We start from the raw sequence: 23,826 nt of genomic DNA on the forward strand, positions 1-23,826 counted from the left end.
TCCGCCGCCTCCTGGGCCGCCTGGATGCCGCCGGCAGTGGCCGGCCTGGCCGGCTCGTGCGTGGCCATCCCTTGCCGCTTTGGCTACCCCGAGGAGCTGCGGCCGGGCTCGGTGCAGGGGCTCTGGTACTTTGGTAGCCCCTACCCCAAGAATTACCCGCCCGTGGTCGCCCGCTCCAAAATCCGCCCAAATCCGCCCAAAATCCCCCAAAATCCCCTCAAATCCCCCCGAAATGCCCCCAAAATCACCCCAAATCCCCCCAAATCCCCCCGAAATGCCCCCAAAATCCCCTTAAATTCCCCCGAAATGCCCCCAAAATCCCCCCAAAATCCCCCCTAATCCCCCCCAAAATCCCCCCTAAATCCCCCCAAAAATCCCCTCAAAATCCCCCAAAATCCCCCCAAATCCCCCCAAAAATCCCCTCAAATCCCCCCGAAATCCGCCCAAAATCCCCCCTAATCCCCCCTAGTCCCCCTAAAATGACCCAAATTTTCCCATTTTTCCCATTTTTCAATTTTCCCATTTTCCCCATTTCCCCAATTTCTTACTTTTTCTCAATTTTCCCATTTTCCCCCTTTTTCACCCCAAAACTCCCAGGGGTCTCAGGCTCCTCCTGGGCTGCTCCGGGACTCCCAAATCCCCCCTAAATCCCCCCCAAATCCCCCTAAAATGACCCAAATTTCCCCTTTTTTCCCCCTTTTTCCCCATTTTTTCAATTTTCCCATTTTCCCCCTTTTTCCCCCCAAACCCCCCAGCCATCTCCGCCGCCTCCTGGGCCGCCTGGATGCCGCCGGCAGTGGCCGGCCTGGCCGGCTCGTGCGTGGCCATCCCTTGCCGCTTTGGCTACCCCGAGGAGCTGCGGCGGGCTCGGTGCAGGGGCTCTGGTACTTTGGTAGCCCCTACCCCAAGAATTACCCGCCCGTGGTCGCCCGCTCGCGCCCGGGCGCGGTCCACGAGAGCTTCGCTGGCCGCGCGCGGCTCGTGGGCGACCCGGGGCTCCGGGACTGCTCGCTGGAGCTGGGGCCACCGCTGAGCGCCGAGCTGGCCGGCCGCTACTACTTCAGGGGCGACCTGGGTGGCTACAACCAGTACAGCTTCTCGGAGCACACCACGCTGGAGGTGCTGGGTGAGCGCGGGTTTTTGGGGGGAATTTGGGGGGTTTTGGGAAATTTTGGGGTGTTTCGGGGAGGTTTGGGGTCATAGGAGGGGGTTTGGGGGTCGTTGTTGCCCCAGTGGCCACCTGGGTGGCTACAAGCAGTGCAGCTTCTCGGGAGCACACCACGCTGGAGGTGCTGGGTGAGCGCGGGTTTTTGGGGGGAATTTGGGGGGTTTTGGGAAATTTTGGGGTGTTTCGGGGAGGTTTGGGGTCATAGGAAGGGGGTTTGGGGGTCGTTGTTGCCCCAGTGGCCACCGGGGTGGCTACAAGCAGTGCAGCTTCTCGGAGCACACCACGCTGGAGGTGCTGGGTGAGCGCGGGTTTTTGGGGATTTTGGGAAATTTTAGGAGGTTTTTCGGAAATTTTGGGGGTGTTTTGGGGCTGTTTGAGGGGGATTTGGGGTCGTTGTTGCCTCAGTGGCCACCTGGGTGGCTACAAGCAGTGCAGCTCCTCGGAGCACACCACGCTGGAGGTGCTGGGTGAGCGCGGGTTTTTGGGGGGAATTTGGGGGGTTTTGGGAATTTTGGGGGGTTTTGGGGTGTTTTGAGGTGTCAGGAGGGGGATTTGGGGGTCGTTGTTGCCTCAGTGGCCACCTGGGTGGCTACAAGCAGTGCAGCTCCTCGGAGCACACCACGCTGGAGGTGCTGGGTGAGCGCGGGTTTTTTGGGGATTTTGGGAAATTTTGGGAGGTTTTGGGAAATTTTGGGGTGTTTTGGGAAATTTTAGGAGGTTTTTCGGAAATTTTGGGGTGTTTTGGGGCTGTTTGAGGGGGATTTGGGGGTCGTTGTTGCCTCAGTGGCCACCGGGGTGGCTACAAGCAGTGCAGCTTCTCGGAGCACACCACGCTGGAGGTGCTGGGTGAGCGCGGGTTTTTGGGGGGAATTTGGGGGTTTTGGGAAATTTTGGGGTGTTTCGGGGAGGTTTGGGGTCATAGGAAGGGGGTTTGGGGGTCGTTGTTGCCCCAGTGGCCACCTGGGTGGCTACAAGCAGTGCAGCTTCTCGGAGCACACCACGCTGGAGGTGCTGGGGTGAGCGCGGGTTTTTGGGGATTTTGGGAAATTTTGGGAGGTTTTGGGAAATTTTGGGGTGTTTTGGGAAATTTTAGGAGGTTTTTCGGAAATTTTGGGGTGTTTTGGGGCTGTTTGAGGGGGATTTGGGGGTCGTTGTTGCCTCAGTGGCCACCTGGGTGGCTACAAGCAGTGCAGCTCCTCGGAGCACACCACGCTGGAGGTGCTGGGTGAGCGCGGGTTTTTGGGGGGAATTTGGGGGGTTTTGGGAAATTTTGGGGGTTTTGGGGTGTTTTGAGGTGTCAGGAGGGGATTTGGGGGTCGTTGTTGCCTCAGTGGCCACCTGGGTGGCTACAAGCAGTGCAGCTCCTCGGAGCACACCACGCTGGAGGTGCTGGGTGACTGTGGATTTTTGGGGGATTTTGGGAAATTTTGGGAGGTTTTGGGAAATTTTGGGTGTTTTGGGAAATTTTAGGAGGTTTTTCGGAAATTTTGGGGTGTTTTGGGGCTGTTTGAGGGGGATTTGGGGGTCGTTGTTGCCTCAGTGGCCACCGGGGTGGCTACAAGCAGTGCAGCTCCTCGGAGCACACCACGCTGGAGGTGCTGGGTGAGCGCGGGTTTTTGGGGGAATTTGGGGGGTTTTGGGAAATTTTGGGGTGTTTCGGGGAGGTTTGGGGTCATAGGAAGGGGTTTGGGGGTCGTTGTTGCCCCAGTGGCCACCTGGGTGGCTACAAGCAGTGCAGCTCCTCGGAGCACACCACGCTGGAGGTGCTGGGTGAGCGCGGGTTTTTGGGGGGAATTTGGGGGGTTTTGGGAAATTTTGGGGTGTTTCGGGAGGTTTGGGGTCATAGGAAGGGGGGTTTGGGGGTCGTTGTTGCCCCAGTGGCCACCTGGGTGGCTACAAGCAGTGCAGCTCCTCGGAGCACACCACGCTGGAGGTGCTGGGTGAGCGTGGATTTTGGGGGAATTTGGGGGGTTTCTGGAAATTTGGGGGGTTTGAAGGGGTTTGGAGTGAGGTTTTGGGGCTCCTGGAAGAGTGGGACCCCAATTTTGGGGCTAAACAAGGCGTTTTTTGGGTATCCAGACCCCGGTTTTTTTGGACAAAGAAGGGGATTTAGGCATCCAGGACCCCATTTTGGGGACAAAAAAGGGGATTTAGGGATCCAGGACCCCATTTTGGGGATAAAGAAGGGGATTTAGGGATCCAGGACCCCATTTTGGGGATAAAGAAGGGGTTTCTGGATATCCAGACCCCATTTTTGGGGGCTAAACAAGGCCTTTTTGGGTACCCAGACGCCATTTTTGGCATAAGGAGGGGATTTGGGTGTCTGGACCCCATTTTTGGGTACCCAGACCCCATTTTTTCGGACAAAAAAGGGGATTTAAGCATCCAGGACCCCATTTTTGGCTAAACAAGGCCTTTTTGGGTATCCAGGACCCCATTTTTGGGGCTAAACAAGCCCTTTTTGGGTATCCAGACCCCCATTTTTTTGGACAAAAAAGGGGATTTAGGCATCCAAGACCCCATTTTTGGGGATAAACAAGCCCTTTTTGGACACCCAGACCCCAATTTGAGGACAAAGAAGGGGATTTAGGCACCCAAGACCCCATTTTGGGAACAAAAAAGGGATTTAGGGATCCAGGACCCCATTTTGGGGATAAAGAAGGGGTTTCTGGATATCCAGACCCCATTTTTGGGGGCTAAACAAGGCCTTTTTGGGTACCCAGACCCCATTTTTTGGATAAAGAAGGGGATTTAGGCACCCAAGACCCCATTTTAGGGATAAAAAAGGGGATTTAAGTATCCAAAACCCCATTTTTTGGCTAAACAAGGCCTTTTTGGGTACCCAGACCCCATTTATGGGGATAAGGAGGGGATTTAGGCATCCAGGACCCCATTTTGGGGATAAAGAAGAGGTTTTTGGGTATCCAGACCCCATTTTTGGGGCTAAGGAGGGGATTTAGGCATCCAAGACCCCATTTTTGGGATGAAGAACGGGTTTTTGGGGCACTCAACCCCAATTTTTGGGGCTAAACAAGGCCTTTTTGGGTATCCAGACCCTAATTTTTTGGACAAAAAAGGGGATTTAGGCATCCAGGACCCCATTTTGGGGATAAAGAAGGGGTTTTTGGATATCCAGACTCCATTTTTGGGGCTAAACAAGGCCTTTTTGGGTACCCAGACGCCATTTTTGGGCATAAGGAGGGGATTTGGGTGTCTGGACCGCATTTTTGGGTACCCAGACCCCATTTTTTCGGACAAAAAAGGGGATTTAAGCATCCAGGACCCCATTTTTTGGCTAAACAAGGCCTTTTTGGGTATCCAGGACCCCATTTTTGGGGCTAAACAAGCCCTTTTTGGGTATCAGACCCCATTTTTTTGGACAAAAAAGGGGATTTAGGCATCCAAGACCCCATTTTTGGGGATAAACAAGCCCTTTTTGGGACACCCAGACCCCATTTTGAGGACAAAGAAGGGGATTTAGGCACCCAAGACCCCATTTTGGGACAAAAAAGGGGATTTAGGGATCCAGGACCCCATTTTGGGGATAAAGAAGGGGTTTTTGGATATCCAGACCCCGTTTTTGGGGGTAAACGAGGCCTTTTTGGGTACCCAGACCCCATTTTTTTGGATAAAGAAGGGGATTTCAGCATCCAAGACCCCATTTTAGGGATAAAAAAGGGGATTTAGGCATCCAAGACCCCATTTTGGGGACAAAAAAAGGGGATTTAAGCATCCAAGACCCCATTTTTGGGGCTAAATAAGGCCTTTTTGGGTACCCAGACCCTAATTTTTTGGACAAAGAAGGGGATTTAGGCATCCAAGACCCCATTTTGGGATAAAGAAGGGGTTTTTGGATATCCAGACTCCATTTTTTGGCTAAACAAGGCCTTTTTGGGTACCCAGATGCCATTTTTGGGCGTAAGGAGGGGATTTGGGTGTCTGGACCCCATTTTTGGGTATCCAGACCCCATTTTTTTGTACAAAGAAGGGGATTTAGGCATCCAAGACCCCATTTTTGGGGCTAAACAAGTCCTTTTTGGGACACCCAGACCCCATTTTGAGGACAAAGAAGGGGATTTAGGCATCCAAGACCCCATTTTTTGGCTAAACAAGGCCTTTTTGGGTACCCAGACCCCGTTTTTTTGGACAAAAAATGGGATTTAACCCCCCAGGACCCATTATTGAGGACAAAAAAGACAATTTAACCCCCCCAACCCCCCATTTTTTTGCCTAACGCCCCCCTTTTGCCCCCTCCCCGCGCAGAGGAGCCGCTGCTGGAGGTGCCCCCGGAGCTGTGGGCCGGCGCGGTGGCCGAGCTGCGGTGCCGCGTGCCCGACTCGTTTTGGGGACAAAAAAGGGGATTTAGGGATCCAGGACCCCATTTTGGGGACAAAAAAGGGGATTTAGGGATCCAGGACCCCATTTTGGGAATAAAGAAGGGGATTTAGGGATCCAGGACCCCATTTGGGATAAAGAAGGGGTTTTTGGATATCCAGACCCCATTTTTGGGGTAAACAAGGCCTTTTTGGGTACCCAGACCCCATTTTTTTGGACAAAAAAGGGGATTTAGGGATCCAGGACCCCATTTTGGGGATAAAGAAGGGGATTTAGGGATCCAGGACCCATTTTGGGGATAAAGAAGGGGTTTTTGGATATCCAGACCCCATTTTTGGGGGCTAAACAAGGCCTTTTTGGGTACCCAGACCCCATTTTTTTGGACAAAAAAGGGGATTTAGGCATCCAGGACCCCATTTTGGGGATAAAGAAGAGGTTTTTGGGTATCCAGACCCCATTTTTGGGGCTAAGGAGGGGATTTAGGCATCCAAGACCCCATTTTTGGGATGAAGAACGGGTTTTTGGGGCACTCCACCCCCATTTTTGGGGCTAAACAAGCCCTTTTTGGGTATTCAGACCCCATTTTGGGGTTAAAGAAAGGGATTTAGGCGCCCAAGACCCCATTTTTGGGGGTAAACAAGGCCTTTTTGGGTACCCAGACCCCATTTTTTTGGACAAAAAAGGGGATTTAGGGATCCAGGACCCCATTTTGGGGATAAAGAAGGGGTTTTTGGATATCTAGACTCCATTTTTTGGCTAAACAAGGCATTTTTGGGTACCCAGATGCCATTTTTGGGCGTAAGGAGGGGATTTTGGGTGTCTGGACCCCATTTTTGGGTATCCAGACCCCATTTTTTTGGACAAAGAAGGGGATTTAGGCATCCAAGACCCCATTTTTTTGGACAGAAAAGGGGATTTCGGCATCCAAGACCCCATTTTTTGGGGATAAGGAGGGGATTTGGGTGTCTGGACCCCATTTCTGGGGCTAAACAAGGCCTTTTTGGGTACCCAGACCCCATTTTTTAGGATAAAGAAGGGGATTTAGGCATCCAAGACCCCATTTTGGGATGAAGAACGGGTTTTTGGGGCACTCAACCCCCATTTTTGGGGCTAAACAAGCCCTTTTTGGGTATTCAGACCCCATTTTGGGGTTAAAGAAAGGGATTTAACCCCCAAGACCCCATTTTGAGGACAAAAAAGACAATTTAACCCCCCAACCCCCCATTTTTTTGCCTAACGCCCCCCTTTTGCCCCCTCCCCGCGCAGAGGAGCCGCTGCTGGAGGTGCCCCCGGAGCTGGTGGCCGGCGCGGTGGCCGAGCTGCGGTGCCGCGTGCCCGACTCGTTTTGGGGACAAAAAAGGGGATTTAGGGATCCAGGACCCCATTTTGGGGATAAAGAAGGGGATTTAGGGATCCAGGACCCCATTTTGGGGATAAAGAAGGGGATTTAGGGATCCAGGACCCCATTTTGGGGATAAAGAAGGGGATTTAGGGATCCAGGACCCCATTTTGGGGATAAAGAAGGGGTTTTTGGATATCCAGACCCCATTTTTGGGGGTAAACAAGGCCTTTTTGGGTACCCAGACCCCATTTTTTTGGACAAAAAAGGGGATTTAGGGATCCAGGACCCATTTTGGGGATAAAGAAGGGGATTTAGGGATCCAGGACCCCATTTTGGGGATAAAGAAGGGGTTTTTGGATATCCAGACCCCATTTTTGGGGGCTAAACAAGGGCCTTTTTGGGTACCCAGACCCCATTTTTTTGGACAAAAAAGGGGATTTAGGCATCCAGGACCCCATTTTGGGGATAAGAAGAGGTTTTTGGGTATCCAGACCCCATTTTTGGGGCTAAGGAGGGGATTTAGGCATCCAAGACCCCATTTTGGGATGAAGAACGGGTTTTTGGGGCACTCCACCCCCATTTTTGGGGCTAAACAAGCCCTTTTGGGTATTCAGACCCCATTTTTGGGATAAAGAAAGGATTTAGGCTCCCAAGACCCCATTTTTGGGGGTAAACAAGGCCTTTTTGGGTACCCAGACCCCATTTTTTTTGGACAAAAAAGGGGATTTAGGGATCCAGGACCCCATTTTGGGGATAAAGAAGGGGTTTTTGGATATCCAGACTCCATTTTTGGGGCTAAACAAGGCATTTTTGGGTACCCAGATGCCATTTTTGGGCGTAAGGAGGGGATTTGGGTGTCTGGACCCCATTTTTGGGTATCCAGACCCCATTTTTTTGGACAAAGAAGGGGATTTAGGCATCCAAGACCCCATTTTTTGGACAGAAAAGGGGATTTCGGCATCCAAGACCCCATTTTTTGGGGATAAGGAGGGGATTTGGGTGTCTGGACCCCATTTCTGGGGCTAAACAAGGCCTTTTTGGGTACCCAGACCCCATTTTTTAGGATAAAGAAGGGGATTTAGGCATCCAAGACCCCATTTTGGGGATAAAAAAGGGGATTTAGGCATCCAGGACCCCATTTTTTGGCTAAACAAGGCCTTTTTGGGTATCCAGACCCCGTTTTTTTTGGACAAAAAAGGGGATTTAGGCATCCAGGACCCCATTTTTTGGCTAAATGAGCCCTTTTTGGGTATCCAGGACCCCATTTTTGGGGCTAAACAAGCCCTTTTTGGGTACCCAGACCCCATTTTTTTGGACAAAAAAGGGGATTTCAGCATCCAAGACCCCATTCTTTTGACAAAAAATGGGATTTAACCCCCCAAGACCCCATTTTGAGGACAAAAAAGACAATTTAAACCCCCCCAACCCCCCATTTTTTTGCCTAACGCCCCCCTTTTGCCCCCTCCCCGCGCAGAGGAGCCGCTGCTGGAGGTGCCCCCGGAGCTGGTGGCCGGCGCGGGTGGCCGAGCTGCGGTGCCGCGTGCCCGACTCGTTTTGGGGACAAAAAAGGGGATTTAGGGATCCAGGACCCCATTTTGGGGATAAAGAAGGGGATTTAGGGATCCAGGACCCCATTTTGGGGATAAAGAAGGGGTTTTTGGATATCCAGACCCCGTTTTTGGGGGTAAACAAGGCCTTTTTGGGTACCCAGACCCCATTTTTTTGGACAAAAAAGGGGATTTAGGGATCCAGGACCCCATTTTGGGGATAAAGAAGGGGTTTTTGGATATCCAGACTCCATTTTTGGGGCTAAACAAGGCATTTTTGGGTACCCAGATGCCATTTTTGGGCGTAAGGAGGGGATTTGGGTGTCTGGACCCCATTTTTGGGTATCCAGACCCCATTTTTTTGGACAAAGAAGGGGATTTAGGCATCCAAGACCCCATTTTTTTGGACAGAAAAGGGGATTTCGGCATCCAAGACCCCATTTTTTGGGATAAGGAGGGGATTTGGGTGTCTGGACCCCATTTCTGGGGCTAAACAAGGCCTTTTTGGGTACCCAGACCCCATTTTTTAGGATAAAGAAGGGGATTTAGGCATCCAAGACCCCATTTTGGGGATAAAAAAGGGGATTTAGGCATCCAGGACCCCATTTTTTGGCTAAACAAGGCCTTTTTGGGTATCCAGACCCGTTTTTTTTGGACAAAAAAGGGGATTTAGGCATCCAGGACCCCATTTTTTGGCTAAATGAGCCCTTTTTGGGTATCCAGGACCCCATTTTTGGGGCTAAACAAGCCCTTTTTGGGTACCCAGACCCCATTTTTTTGGACAAAAAAGGGGATTTCAGCATCCAAGACCCCATTCTTTTGACAAAAAATGGGATTTAACCCCCCAGGACCCCATTTTGAGGACAAAAAAGACATTTTAACCCCCCCAACCCCCCATTTTTTTTGCCTAACGCCCCCCTTTTGCCCCCTCCCCGCGCAGAGGAGCCGCTGCTGGAGGTGCCCCCGGAGCTGGTGGCCGGCGCGGTGGCCGAGCTGCGGTGCCGCGTGCCCGACTCGTTTTGGGGACAAAAAAGGGGATTTAGGGATCCAGGACCCCATTTTGGGGATAAAGAAGGGGATTTAGGGATCCAGGACCCCATTTTGGGGATAAAGAAGGGGTTTCTGGATATCCAGACCCCATTTTTTGGGGGTAAACAAGGCCTTTTTGGGTACCCAGACCCCATTTTTTTTGGACAAAAAAGGGGATTTAGGCATCCAGGACCCCATTTTGGGGATAAAGAAGAGTTTTTGGGTATCCAGACCCCATTTTTGGGGCTAAGGAGGGGATTTAGGCATCCAAGACCCCATTTTGGGGATGAAGAACGGGTTTTTGGGGCACTCAACCCCCATTTTTGGGGCTAAACAAGCCCTTTTTGGGTATTCAGACCCCCTTTTGGGGTTAAAGAAAGGGATTTAACCCCCCAAGACCCCATTTTGAGGACAAAAAAGACAATTTAACCCCCCCAACCCCCCATTTTTTTGCCTAACGCCCCCCCTTTTGCCCCTTCCCCGCGCAGAGGAGCCGCTGCTGGAGGTGCCCCCGGAGCTGGTGGCCGGCGCGGTGGCCGAGCTGCGGTGCCGCGTGCCCGACTCGTTTTGGGGACAAAAAAGGGGATTTAGGGATCCAGGACCCCATTTTGGGGATAAAGAAGGGGTTTTTGGATATCCAGACCCCGTTTTTGGGGGTAAACGAGGCCTTTTTGGGTACCCAGACCCCATTTTTTTGGATAAAGAAGGGGATTTCAGCATCCAAGACCCCATTTTGGGGACAAAAAAAGGGGATTTAAGCATCCAAGACCCCATTTTTGGGGCTAAATAAGGCCTTTTTGGGTACCCAGACCCTAATTTTTTGGACAAAGAAGGGGATTTAGGCATCCAAGACCCCATTTTGGGATAAAGAAGGGGTTTTTGGATATCCAGACTCCATTTTTTGGCTAAACAAGGCCTTTTTGGGTACCCAGATGCCATTTTTGGGCGTAAGGAGGGGATTTGGGTGTCTGGACCCCATTTTTGGGTATCCAGACCCCATTTTTTTGGACAAAGAAGGGGATTTAGGCATCCAAGACCCCATTTTTGGGGCTAAACAAGCCCTTTTTGGGACACCCAGACCCCATTTTGAGGACAAAGAAGGGGATTTAGGCATCCAAGACCCCATTTTTGGGGCTAAACAAGCCCTTTTTGGGTACCCAGACCCCATTTTTTTGGACAAAAAAGGGGATTTCAGCATCCAAGACCCCATTCTTTTGACAAAAAATGGGATTTAACCCCCCAGGACCCCATTTTGAGGACAAAAAAGACAATTTAACCCCCCCAACCCCCCATTTTTTTGCCTAACGCCCCCCTTTTGCCCCCTCCCCGCGCAGAGGAGCCGCTGCTGGAGGTGCCCCCGGAGCTGGTGGCCGGCGCGGTGGCCGAGCTGCGGTGCCGCGTGCCCGACTCGTGCCCCCGGCACCGGCCCCGCGTGCGCTGGGAGGGCGCCCAGGAGCTTCCAGAAGCTTCCGAGCGGGAGTCGCGCGAGGACGCGGCCGGCGCCGGCTCCGTGGTGGCCCGGCTGCGCTTCCGGCCGCGGCGCCAGGACGGTGGCCACCGGGTCACCTGCCAGGTGACGCTGCCCAACGCCAGCCTGGCCTTCGCCGCCGGAGTGGCCCTGGATGTGCAGTGTGAGTGGGGGGGAGGGGTGGGGGTACGGCTGGAGGGGAGCTGGGGGCACCTGGGGGACACCTGGGGGCACCTGGGCACACCTGGGCACAGCTGGGGGGCACCTGGGGGCACCTGGAGGGCACCTGGGGGACACCTGGGGGGCACCTGGGCACACCTGGGGGGCACCTGGAGGGGAGCTGGGGGCAACCTGGGGGCACCTGGAGGGCACCTGGGGGCACCTGGAGGGCACCTGGAGGGGAGCTGGGGGCACCTGGGGGCACCTGGGCACACCTGGGGGCAGCTGGGGGGCACCTGGAGTGGACCTGGGAGCACCTGGGGGCACCTGGGAGCACCTGGAGGGGAGCTGGGCACACCTCGGGGGCACCTGGTGGCACCTGGAGGGCACCTGGAGGGGAGCTGGGGGCACCTGGGGAGGAATGGGGCACACCTGGGCACACCTGGAGGGGACCTGGGGCACCTGAGCCCCTTCCCACTCACCTGGGGGGGTCCTGGGGTGTCCTGGGGGCTCCTGGGGGGTTCCTGGCCCTTCCCTGCTCACCTGGGGAGGTTCTGGGGGCACCTGGGCGCACCTGGGGGGCACCTGAGCCCCTCCCCGCTCACCTGAGGAGCTTCTGGGGGGGGTCCTGGGGGCTCCTGGCTGCTTCCTGCCCCTCCCTCAGACCCCTCCCCCTCACCTGAGCCCCTCCCTGCTCACCTGGGGGGGGTCCTGGAGGGTCCTGGGAATGTTCTGGAGGGTCCTGGGAGGTTCTGGGGGGTCCTGGGGGCACCTGGGGGGTACCTGGGGGGTACCTAGAGGGCACCTGGGGGCACCTGAGCGCACCTGGGGGGTCCTGGGGGCACCTGGAGGGCACCTGGGGGGTACCTAGAGGGCACCTGGGGGCACCTGAGCCCCTCCCCACTCACCTGGGGGGGGTCCTGGGGAGGTCCTGGGGAGGTTCTGGGGGGTCCTGGGGGCACCTGGGGGGTACCTAGAGGGCACCTGGGCGCAGCTGGGCGCACCTGAGCCCCTCCCCGCTCACCTGGGGAGCTTCTGGGGATGTTCTGGGGGCTCCTGGGGGGTTCCTGGCCCTTCCCCGCTCACCTGGGGAGGTCCTGGGGAGGCTCTGGGGGGTCCTGGGGGCACCTGGGGACACCTGGGGGGTACCTAGAGGGGACCTGGGGACACCTGGAGGGCACCTGGGCACACCTGGAGGGCACCTGGGGGGTATCTGAGCCCCTCCCCGCTCACCTGGGGAGGTTCTGGGGGGTCCTGGGGGATCCTGGGCACACCTGGAGGGCACCTGGGGGGTACCTGAGCCCCTCCCCCCTCACCGGGGGATGTTCTGGGGGGGGTTCCTGGGGGCTCCTGGGAGCTTCTCCCGGCCCCTCCCCCCTCACCTGAGCCCCCTCCCCCCTCACCTGTCCCCTCTCCCCCCCCCCCCCAGACGAGCCGCAGGTGCTGGAGGTGTCGGGCCCCGGGGAGGCTCTGGAGGGGTCCCCGGTGGATTTGGGGTGCTGGGCCGAGGGCCGCCCCCCCCCGCTGCTCTCGTGGTTCCGGGGGCCGCAGGTGCTGCGCGAGGAGCCGGGGGCCACCTCGCTGCCGCTGCACCTGGCCCAGGTGAGCCCCGGCGACAGCGGCACCTACACCTGCGTGGCCGAGAACCGGCACGGCCGCCACAACCGGAGCCTCGAGCTGCACGTGGCCTGTGAGAGACGCACCTGGGCGGGGGGGGGGGGGTACCTGGGGGGGAGCTGGGGGGCACCTGGGGGGCACCTGGGGGAGTTTGGGAGGTTTGGGGGGGATTTGGGGGCGTCTGGAGGCACCTGGGGGGCACCTGGGGAGTTTGGGGGGTTTGGGGGGGGATTTGGGGGCATCTGGAGGCACCTGGGGGGTACCTGGGGGGGTTTGGGGGAGTCTGGAGGCACCTGGGGGGCACCTGGGGGGGTTTGGGAGGGTTTGGGGGTACCTGGGGGGCACCTGGGGGAGTTTGGGGGCACCTGGGGGGTACCTGGGGGGATTTGGGGGAGTCTGGAGGCACCTGGGGGGGAGCTGGGGGGGTTTGGGAGGGTTTGGGGGTACCTGGGGGGCACCTGGGGGCACCTGGGGGGGATATCGGGGTCACACCTGGGGGGCACCGGGCGTCACACCTGGGGCACACCTGGGGCACACCTGGGGCTCACCGGGGCACACCTGGGGCCACATCCAGAGCCACACCTGGGGCTCACCTGGGCACACCTGGGGCACACCTGGGGCTCACCTGGGCACACCTGGGGCACACCTGGGCACACCTGGGGCACACCTGGGCACACCTGGGGCCACATCCAGAGCCACACCTGGGGCACACCTGGGCACACCTGGGGCACACCTGGGGCTCACCTGGGCACACCGGTACCACACCCAATGCCACACCTGGGGTCACACCTGCGCACACCTGAGGTGCCCCCCGCGCCCCCCGCAGACGCGCCGCGGGCGCCGGTGCTGAACGGCTCGCTGTGGGTGCTGGCCGGGGACCCGCTGAGCCTCACCTGCGGCGCCTCGAGCCACCCCGCGCCCATCGTGACGCTCGCCCGCGGGCGGCGAGTGGTGGCCACGGCCGTGTACGAGCCCCGCGTGAGCCTGGAGGTGGCGGCGGCCGCGCCCGAGGACGCCGGGGAGTACCTGTGCCGCGCCGAGAGAACCAGCACGGCGAGAGCAGCCTGGCCTTCAACGTCACCGTGGAGTGTGGGTTTGGGGGGGAAAAAGGGGGATTTGGGGGAAAAAAAGGGGGATTTTGGGAAAAAATGGGATTTGGGGGGAAAAAAATGGAGAGTTTAGGGGAAAAAAGGGGAAAAAAGGGGGATTTTGGGGGGGCTAAAGCACGGCGAGAGCAGCCTGGCCTTCAACGTCAGCGTGGAGTGTGGGTTTGGGGGGAAAAAGGGGGATTTGGGGGAAATAATGGGGAAAAAAAGGGGATTTTGGGGATGAAAAATGGGGGTTTGGGGGGAAAAATGGGGATTTTGGGGGGGTTTTGGGGTTAAAAAAGGGGGAAAAAAAGGGGATGTAGGGGGATGTTTGGGGGAAAAAAAGGGGGGTTTGGGGAGGAAAAAGGGGATTTAGGGGGTTTTTTTGGGGGAGAAAAGGGATTTTGGGGAAAAATGGGGGTTTGGGGAAGAAAAAAGGGGGGTTTTGGGGATGAAAAATGGGGGAAAAAGGGGGCTTTTGGGGGAAGAAACGGGGAGTTTGGAGGGAAAAAAGGGGACAAAAAAGGGGATTTTGGGGAAAAAAAGGGATTTTGGGGAGGATAAAGCACAGCGAGAGCAGCCTGGCCTTCAACGTCAGCGTGGAGTGTGGGTTTGGGGGGAAAAAGGGGGATTTGGGGGAAAAAAAAGGGGATTTTGGGGGGATAAAGGACGGTGAGAGCAGCCTGGCCTTCAACGTCAGCGTGGAGTGTGGGTTTGGGGGGAAAAAGGGGGATTTGGGGGAAAAAAAGGGGATTTTGGGAAAAAATGGGGATTTGGGGGGAAAAAAAATGGAGAGTTCAGGGGAAAAGAAAAGGGGGGAAAAAAGGGGGATTTTGGGGGGATAAAGCACGGCTGAGAGCAGCCTGGCCTTCAACGTCAGCGTGGAGTGTGGGTTTGGGGGGAAAAAAGGGGGATTTGGGGGAAAAAAAGGGGATTTTGGGAAAAAAAATGGGGATTTGGGGGGAAAAAAATGGAGAGTTTAGGGGAAAAAAAGGGGAAAAAGGGGGATTTTGGGGGGCTAAAGCACGGCGAGAGCAGCCTGGCCTTCAACGTCAGCGTGGAGTGGTGGGTTTGGGGGGAAAAAGGGGGATTTGGGGGAAAAAAAGGGGATTTTGGGAAAAAAATGGGGATTTGGGGGGAAAAAAAATGGAGAGTTCAGGGGAAAAAGAAAAGGGAAAAAGGGGGATTTTGGGGGGATAAAGCACGGCGAGAGCAGCCTGGCCTTCAACGTCAGCGTGGAGTGTGGGTTTGGGGGGAAAAAGGGGGATTTGGGGGAAATAATGGGGAAAAAAAGGGGATTTTGGGGATGAAAAATGGGGGGTTTGGGGGAAAAATGGGGATTTTGGGGGGTTTTGGGGTTAAAAAAAGGGGGAAAAAAGGGGATGTAGGGGGATGTTTGGGGGAAAAAAAGGGGGGTTTGGGGAGGAAAAAAGGGGATTTAGGGGGTTTTTTTGGGGAAAAAAGGGGGATTTTTGGGGAAAAATGGGGGTTTGGGGAAGAAAAAAGGGGGGTTTTGGGGATGAAAAATGGGGGAAAAAGGGGGCTTTTGGGGGAAGAAACGGGGAGTTTGGAGGGAAAAAGGGGACAAAAAAGGGGATTTTGGGGGAAAAAAAGGGATTTTGGGGAGGATAAAGCACAGCGAGAGCAGCCTGGCCTTCAACGTCAGCGTGGAGTGTGGGTTTGGGGGAAAAAGGGGGATTTGGGGGAAAAAAAGGGGATTTTGGGAAAAAAATGGGGATTTGGGGGGAAAAAAAATGGAGAGTTTAGGGGGAAAAAAAAGGGGGAAAAAGGGGGATTTTGGGGGGCTAAAGCACGGCGAGAGCAGCCTGGCCTTCAACGTCAGCGTGGAGTGTGGGTTTGGGGGGAAAAAAGGGGGATTTGGGGGAAAAAAAAGGGGATTTTGGGGAAAAAAAATGGGGATTTGGGGGGAAAAAAATGGAGAGTTCAGGGAAAAAAGGGGAAAAAGGGGGATTTTGGGGGGATAAAGCACGGCGAGAGCAGCCTGGCCTTCAACGTCAGCGTGGAGTGTGGGTTTGGGGGGGAAAAAGGGGGATTTGGGGGAAATAATGGGGAAAAAAGGGGATTTTGGGGATGAAAAAATGGGGGTTTGGGGGGAAAAATGGGGATTTTGGGGGGTTTTGGGGTTAAAAAAAGGGGGAAAAAAGGGGATGTAGGGGGATGTTTGGGGAAAAAAAGGGGGGTTTGGGGAGGAAAAAGGGGATTTAGGGGGTTTTTTTTTTGGGGGAAAAAGGGGGATTTTGGGGAAAAAATGGGGGTTTGGGGAAGAAAAAAGGGGGGTTTTGGGGATGAAAAATGGGGGAAAAAGGGGCTTTTGGGGGAAGAAACGGGGAGTTTGGAGGGAAAAAGGGGACAAAAAAGGGGATTTTGGGGAAAAAAAGGGATTTTGGGGAGGATAAAGCACAGCGAGAGCAGCCTGGCCTTCAACGTCAGCGTGGAGTGTGGGTTTGGGGGAAAAAGGGGGATTTGGGGGAAAAAAAGGGGATTTTGGGGGGATAAAGGACGGTGAGAGCAGCCTGGCCTTCAACGTCAGCGTGGAGTGTGGGGTTTGGGGGGAAAAAGGGGGATTTGGGGGGGAAAAAAAGGGAAAGAAAGGGGATTTGGGGGATGAAAAATGGGGGTTTGGGGAGGAAAAAGGGGATTTTAGGGGAAAAAACAGGGATTTTGGGGGTCCCGGGGTGCCCTTTTTTGGGGTTATCTCCCCCCTAACCTCCCCCCGGTGCCCCCGCAGACCCCCTGGGTGCCATTTTGGGGGTCCCGGGTCCCTTTTTTGGGGTTATCTCCCCCTGTATCCCCCTAACTCCCCCCCTGATGCCCCCCCTGTCCCCCCCGGTGTCATTTGGGGGGTCCCGGGGTCCCTTTTTGGCTCCCCCGGTGCCATTTGGGGGGTCTCGGGTGCCCTTTTTTGGGGTTATCCCCCCTGTACCCCCCTGGCACCCCCCTAACCCCCCTCCCCCGATGCCATTTCGGGGGTCCCGGGTGCCTTTTTGGCTCCCCCGGTGCCATTTGGGGGGTCCCGGGTGCCCTTTTTTGGGGTCATCTCCCCCCTAACCCCCCCCCCTCCGGTGCCCCCGCAGACCCCCCGGTGCCATTTGGGGGGTCCCAGGTGCCCTTTTTTGGGGTCATCTCCCCCCTAACCCCCCCTGCCCCGGTGCCCCCGCAGACCCCTGCTGCCCGAGTCCCGCTGTGCCCCTGATGCCCCCCTGTCCCCCCCAGTGCCATTTCGGGGGTCCCGGGTGCCCTTTTTGGCTCCCCCAGTGCCATTTCGGGGGTCCCGGGTGCCCTTTTTTGGCTCCCCCAGTGCCATTTGGGGGGTCCCGGGTCCCTTTTTTGGCTCCCCCAGTGCCATTTGGGGGGTCTCGGGTGCCCTTTTTTGGGGTTATCTCCCCCCTGACCCCCCTCCCCCGGTGCCCCCCGCAGACTCCCCGGTGCCATTTGGGGGGTCCCGGGTGCCCTTTTTGGGGTCATCTCCCCCCTAACCCCCTGCCCCGGTGCCCCCGCAGACCCCCCGGTGCTGCTGCCCGAGTCCCGCTGTGCCCCCGGTGCCATTTGGGGGATCTCGGGTGCCCTTTTTGGCTCCCCCCGGTGCCATTTGGGGGGTCCCGGGCTGCCCTTTTTGGCTCCCCCGGTGCCATTTGGGGGGTCCCGGGTGCCCTTTTTTGCCCCTGACCCCCCCCCCCGGTGCCCCCGCAGACCCCCCGGTGCTGCTGCCCGAGTCCCGCTGTGCCCCCGGTGCCATTTGGGGGGTCCCGGGTGCCCTTTTTGGCTCCCCCGGTGCCATTTGGGGGGTCCCGGGTGCCCTTTTTTGCCCCTGACCCCCCCCCCCCGGTGCCCCCGCAGACCCCCCGGTTGCTGCTGCCCGAGTCCCGCTGTGCCCCGGCCGGGGACGGCGCTCGCTGCGTGTGCGCGGCCGTGGCGGTGCCGCCGCCCTCGGTGGCTTTCGAGCTGCCCTCGCTGAACGCCACCGTGGCCGAGGGCCACCGCGACTTCGCCCTGACTGGCCCGGGGGGCTCCGGGGCCGTGTCGGGGGTGCTGACGCTGCGCGGGAGCCTCGAGCCCCGGCTCGCCGTGGTGTGCGCGGCCCGCAACGGGCACGGGGCAGCGCGGGCACAGCTGCGCTTCCACCACCCGGGTGAGGGGCACACCTGGGGGTACCTGGGGGGCACCTGGGGGGGTCTGGGGGGTACCTGGGGGTACCTGGGGGGCACCTCGGGGGGTCTGGGGGTACTTGGGGGGCATCTGGGGGGTCTGGGGGGCATCTGGGGGGTGCCTGGGGGGGTCTGGGGGTACCTGGGGGGCACCTGGGGGGCACTTCGGGGGGTCTGGGGGTACCTGGGGGGCACCTGGGGAGTACCTGGGGGGTCTGGGGGGGTCCGGGGGGCATCTGGCGGGGTCTGAGAGGGTCTGGGGGGCTCTGGGGGGGTCTGGGGGGCACCTGGGGGTACCTGGGGGGCACCTGGGGGGGTCTGGGGGTACCTGGGGGGGCACCTGGGGGGGTCGGGGGGTACCTGGCGGGGTCCTGAGAGGGTCTGGGGGGCACCTGGGGGGGGTCTGGGGGGGTCTGGGGAGCAGCTGGGGGGGTCTGGGGGGCACCTGGGGGGCACCTGGACAACTACTGGGCACATCTGGGGGGTACCTGGGGGGTTCTGGGGGGTCTGGGGGGCACCTGGGGGGGTCTTGGGGCACCTGGGCGGGTCTGGGAGGCAGCTGGGGAGGTCTGGGCACACCTGGGGGGTACCTGGGGGGGGTCTGGGGGCACCTGGGGGGCCTGGGGGGGGCCCTGGGGGGGGTCTGGGGGGGGTCTGGGGGGCATCTGAGGGGGTCTGGGGGGCACCTGGGGGGGTCTGGAGGGGTCTGGGGGGCACCAGGGAGGGTCTTGGAGGGCAGCTGGGGGGGTCTGGGGGGCACCTGGGCGCACCTGGGGGGCACCTGGACCCACTACTGGGCACACCTGGGGGGTACCTGGGGGGGTGTGGGGGCACCTGGGGGGCACCTGAGGGGTCTGGGGGGCACCTGGGGGGGTCTGGGGGCACCGGGGGGACACCTGGGCCACTACTGGGCACACCTGGGGGGGTCTGGGGGCCACCTGAGGTCACCTGGGGCACACCTGGGCACACCTGGGCACACCTGGGCGCTGTCCCTGCGGGCCATCGGTGCCACCTCTGCCCCCCCCCCCCCAGCAGGGGGTGGGGCTGGGGGCGTGGCGAGCGTGGCGAGCGTGGCGATAGCCACGGCTCGGTGCCAGCCCCTCCCCCAGCCCGTGCCGCTGACGCTGCCCCTCCCCCACCCCCCCCCGTGTGCCCCTCCCCCAGCCGGGCTAGTGTGGGCCAAGGTGGGCCCGGTCGGGGCCGTGGTGGCTTTCGCCGTGGTCATCGCCCTCGTCTGCTACGTCAGCCAGAGCCGCCGCAAGTGAGCCCCGCCCCCCGCCGGCCACGCCCACCGGGGGGCCACGCCCACCTGAGGAGGGCCTGGGATGGGGGGGGGAGGGGGAGGGGGATGGCGGGGAGGCCACGCCCACTGGGAGGCCACGCCCACCCAGATAGGCCACACCCCGTTTAGGCCACGCCCACTTGAAGCCACGCCCACCCGAGAGTCACACCCCATTTAAGCCACGCCCCGTTTAGACCACGCCCACTTAAGAAACCACGCCCAGCCTGAGATGCCACACACAGATAGGCCACACCCCATTTAGGCCACGCCCACTTTAAGCCACACCCACCTCAAGAGGTCACACCCCATTTAAGCCACGCCCAGATAGGCCGCACCCGGTTTAAGCCACGCCCAATGGGAGGCCACGCCCCGTTTAGGCCACGCCCACTTGAAAAGCCACGCCCACCCTGAGATGTCACGCCCAGATAGGCCACGCCCGTTTACGCCACACCCAGTTGAGGCCACACCCACCCCAAAAAGGCCACACCCCGTTTAGGCCACGCCCACTTGAAGCCACACCCACCTCAAGAGGTCACACCCCGTTTAAGCCACGCCCAGACAGGCCACACCCCGTTTAGGCCACGCCCACCCAGACCACGCCCGTTTAGGCCACGCCCACCCCAAGAGGTCACCACCCCCGTTTTAAACCACGCCCAGATAGGCCACGCCCCCTTCAGAAGCCACGCCCAGATAGGCCACGCCCACTTGAAGACACGCCCACATCAAGAGGTCACACCCCCTTTAGGCCACGCCCACCTGGGGGGAACAACCAATGAATCAATGGGGGGGGGGGGGGTGGAGGCCACGCCTGCTTTAAGCCACGCCCATTATGAGCACACGCCCATTTAGGCCACGCCCCCTTGGAACACCCCCCCCCCCCCCAGCGACCACACCCCTGATTAGGCCATGCCCACCGGGGGAGGAACCAATGAGCACATCGGGGGAGGCCACGCCCCACTTGGAAGCCACGCCCCCGCGACCCACACCCATTTAGGCCACGCCCACTTGTAGGCCACGCCCACCACAGAGCCCCCGCCCCATTTAGGCCACGCCCACGTGGGAGGAACCAATTATCACCTCTGTGAAGCCACGCCCACTATAAGGAGACCCCCCCATTTAGGCCACGCCCACTCTGAGGCCGCACCCGCTTTGAAGCCACGCCCCGAGGGCGCCACCCCCGTTTAGGCCACGCCCACCTGGAGGACCAACCAATGAGCGCCTCCGGGAGGCCACGCCCACTTGGGAAAAGCCACACCCACCTCTAGAAGCCACACCCATTTAGGCCACGCCCATCACAGAGGCCACACCCCCATTCAGGCCACGCCCACTTGGAGGCCACGCCCACCTATAGAGACCACACCCATTTAGGCCACGCCCCCTCCAAGCCCCGCCCACGGGGGGGGGTGGGGGGGGGGGGTCAGGATTTGGGCGTGGGCCGGGGTCAAAGGTGACGAGGCCCCGCCCCTGCAGGAAGGCGGCGGGAAGCCCCGAGGTGACCCCGGTGACCCCGGCGGGGGGGGCGCGAGCCGGAGCCACGCCCACTGCAGGTGAGGGGGGGTGGGGGAGGGGTCCCTTTTTTTGGGGGGGGGGGGGGGCGGGGGCGAGCTCCAGGTGACCCCTGGGTGACCCCGGGGTGACCCCGGGGTGACCTCGCCCCTCCCCCCCAGGCGCGGTGGCTGGGGGGGTTTGGGGGATCCTGGGGGGGCCTGGAGGGTTCTGGGGGGCACCTGGGGGGTACCTGGGGGATCTGGGGGGCTCCTGGGGGATCTGGGGGGGTCTGGAGGGGTTTGGGCGGCACCTGGGGGGTACCTGGGGGATCTGGGGGGCTCCTGGGGGATCTGGGGGGGTCTGGAGGGGTTTGGGCGGCACCTGGGGGGTACCTGGGGGGGTCTGGGGGGCTCCTGGGGGATCTGGGGGGATCTGGAGGGGTTTGGGGGGCACCTGGGGGGCACCTGGGGCCACTTGGGCCACTACTGGGCACACCTGGGGACATCTGGGCACACCTGGGGGGATCTGGGGGACACCTGGGCCACTACTGGGCACACCTGGGGGTACCTGGGGGGGTTCTGGAGGGCACCTGGGGGGCACCTGGGGGGCTCTAGGGGGTACCTGGGGGGTCTGGGGGTACCTGGGGGGCACCTGGGGGGTAGCTGGGGGCACCTGGGCCACTACTGGGCACACCTGGGGGGATCTGGGCACACCTGAGGGCATCTGGGGGCACCTGGGGGTATCTGGGGGGAGTGGGGGGCACCTGGGGGTATCTGGGGGGCACCTGGGGACACCTGGGGGACACCTGGGGGGCACCTGGGGACATCTGGGCACACCTGGGGGTACCTGGGGGGTACCTGGGGGGTACCTGGGGGCACCTGGAGGGATCTGGGGGACACCTGGGCCACTACTGGGCACACCTGGGGGTACCTGGGGGGGTTCTGGAGGGCACCTGGGGGGCACCTGGGGGGCTCTAGGGGGCACCTGGGGGTACCTGGGGGTACCTGGGGGGCACCTGGGGGGTACCTGGGGGCACCTGGGTCACTACTGGGCACACCTGGGGGGATCTGGGGGCACCTGGGGGTGTCTGGGGGTATCTGGGGGGGGGTCTGGGGGCACCTGAGGGTACCTGGGGGCAGCTGGGCCACTACTGGGCACACCTGGGAACATCTGGGCACACCTTGGGGGTATCTGGGGGGCACCTGGGGGTGTCTGGGGGCACCTGGGGGTGTCTGGGGGTACCTGGCGGGGGTCTGGGGGTATCTGGGGGGAGTGGGGGGCACCTGGGGGGGTCTGGAGGGGTGGCCTCCAGGTGACCTCCAGGTGACCCCCGGGTGACCCCCGGGTGCCCCCGCCCCTCCCCCCCCAGGCGCGGTGGCTGCGCGGGGCCGTGGGGCGCTGGGCGCTGGGGGTGGGGGAGGGGCCGGGGGCCGCCCCCCGAGCCCGCCCCTCCCCCCAAGAGCCCGCGGGGCCCCCCCGAGGAGCCCCCGGAGTACGCCGAGATCCGCGTCAAGTGACCACGCCCACCGGGACAACGCCCACCCGGGCCTGGCCACGCCCACCCCGGTCCTGGCCACGCCCACTCCCTTCTGGATGTGCTCGTCCCCATCCTGGCCACGCCCACCTGGTCCTGGCCACGCCCACCTGACCCTGACCACGCCCACACCCTCGTGGCCACGCCCACCTGGTACTGGCCACGCCCACTTGTTCCTGGCCACACCCATCTGCTCTTGACCACGCCCACCCCATCCTGACCTTGGCCACCCCCGCCATTGGCCACGCCCACCCCTCCATTGGCCACGCCCACCCGATCCGGACCACGTGCCACCAAATCCAGGCCACGCCCACCTGTTCCTGGCCACGCCCATCCCAGCCTGGCCACGCCCCGCAGCCTTCTGGCCACGCCCGGCCGATCCTGGACACGCCCACTCCCTCATGGCCACGCCCACCCCAATCGTGGTCACGCCCACTCCCTCCGCTGACCACGCCCACCCCTCCGCTGACCACGCCCACCCCTCCATTGGCCACGCCCACTCCCTCCTGGCCATGCTCACCCCTCCACTGGCCACGCCCATCTTCTTATGGCCACGCCCACTCCCTCCTGGCCACGCCCACCTGTCAATGGCCACGCTCATATCCTGGCCACGCCCACCTGTCAGTGGCCACGGCCACATCACCCTGGCCACGCCTACCATATTCAGGCCACGCCCACATCACCCTGGCCACGCCCACTCCCTCCTGGCCACGCCCACCCCGCCCCTCCGGGCAGGCCCCGCCCCCTCCGTCGTTAATTATTTATTGCCCCTCATTAACGCCCCCCGCCGTGACCTTTGACACCCCCCCCCCCCCCCCCCCCAATAAACCGGACGTGCCCCAAGGGGCTCCTGGGGCCCATTTGGGGGGATTTGGGGGGATTTTTTGGGGATTTTTGGGGATTTTGAGGGTTTGAGGGATTTTTTGGGGAATTTTGGGGGATTTTTAAAGAATTTTGGGGCTTGGGGGGATTTTTTGGGAATTTTGGGGGGATTTTTTTGGGAATTTTGGGGGATTTTTTGGGGAATTTTGGCGGGATTATTTTGGGGATATTTTTGGAATTTTGGGGGATTTTTTGGGAATATTTTGGGAATTTTGGGGGAGATTTTTTTGAATTTTGGGGGATTTTTTTATTATTATTTTTTGGGAATTTTGGGGGACTTTTGGGGATATTTTTTGGGTTTTCAGGGTATTTTTTTGGGAATTTTGGGGGACTTTTAAAATTATTTTTTGGGAATTTTGGGGGATTTTTTTGGGAATTTTTGGGATATTTTTGGGAATTTTGGGGGGATTTTTTGGGGAAATTTTGGGGGATTTTTTTGGGGCTATGTTGGGAATTTTGGAAATTCTGGGGGAATTTTTGGGGACATTTTTGGGAATTTTGGGGATTTTTTGGGGGTTATTTTGAGGTTCTCGGGGGAGTTTTTTGCGGGATATTTTTGGGAGATTTTGGAGGGATTTTCTCCGGGATGTTTTTGGGGGGGATTTTGGGGAAATTTGGGGGATTTTGGGGGTGATTTTTTGGGGGGGGGAATTTTGGGGCATTTCCTTTTTTCTGAATTTTTTTGGGGTGAAAATTGAAGGAAATTTTGGGGGGGGGGATT

At 59.4% G+C, this 23,826-nt stretch overlaps 2 protein-coding genes across 2 annotated transcripts; both read left to right on the top strand.

The window, feature by feature from the left end:
* The first annotated feature begins 532 nt into the window (after positions 1-532).
* On the top strand, positions 533-7,090 carry LOC125321063 (Schwann cell myelin protein-like). Its single transcript, XM_048293465.1, has 2 exons — positions 533-1,126; positions 6,770-7,090. The coding sequence occupies exons 1-2, from the start codon at positions 670-672 to the stop codon at positions 6,952-6,954; spliced, it is 642 nt and encodes a 213-aa protein (XP_048149422.1). The 5' UTR covers positions 533-669; the 3' UTR covers positions 6,955-7,090.
* Positions 7,091-7,390: 300 nt separating this feature from the next.
* On the top strand, positions 7,391-23,103 carry LOC125321062 (Schwann cell myelin protein-like). The gene is made up of 14 exons (XM_048293464.1): positions 7,391-7,451; positions 8,320-8,385; positions 9,333-9,542; positions 9,910-9,985; positions 10,706-11,052; positions 12,478-12,738; positions 13,492-13,754; positions 17,612-17,903; positions 19,084-19,180; positions 20,672-20,748; positions 22,059-22,251; positions 22,293-22,441; positions 22,526-22,548; positions 22,610-23,103. The coding sequence occupies exons 1-14, from the start codon at positions 7,391-7,393 to the stop codon at positions 23,021-23,023; spliced, it is 2,529 nt and encodes an 842-aa protein (XP_048149421.1). The 3' UTR covers positions 23,024-23,103.
* The last annotated feature ends 723 nt before the right edge of the window (positions 23,104-23,826 follow it).

Source organism: Corvus hawaiiensis, unplaced genomic scaffold, assembly GCF_020740725.1.
Source record: "Corvus hawaiiensis isolate bCorHaw1 unplaced genomic scaffold, bCorHaw1.pri.cur scaffold_332_ctg1, whole genome shotgun sequence".
In the NCBI taxonomy this organism is placed as follows: Eukaryota; Metazoa; Chordata; class Aves; order Passeriformes; family Corvidae; genus Corvus; species Corvus hawaiiensis.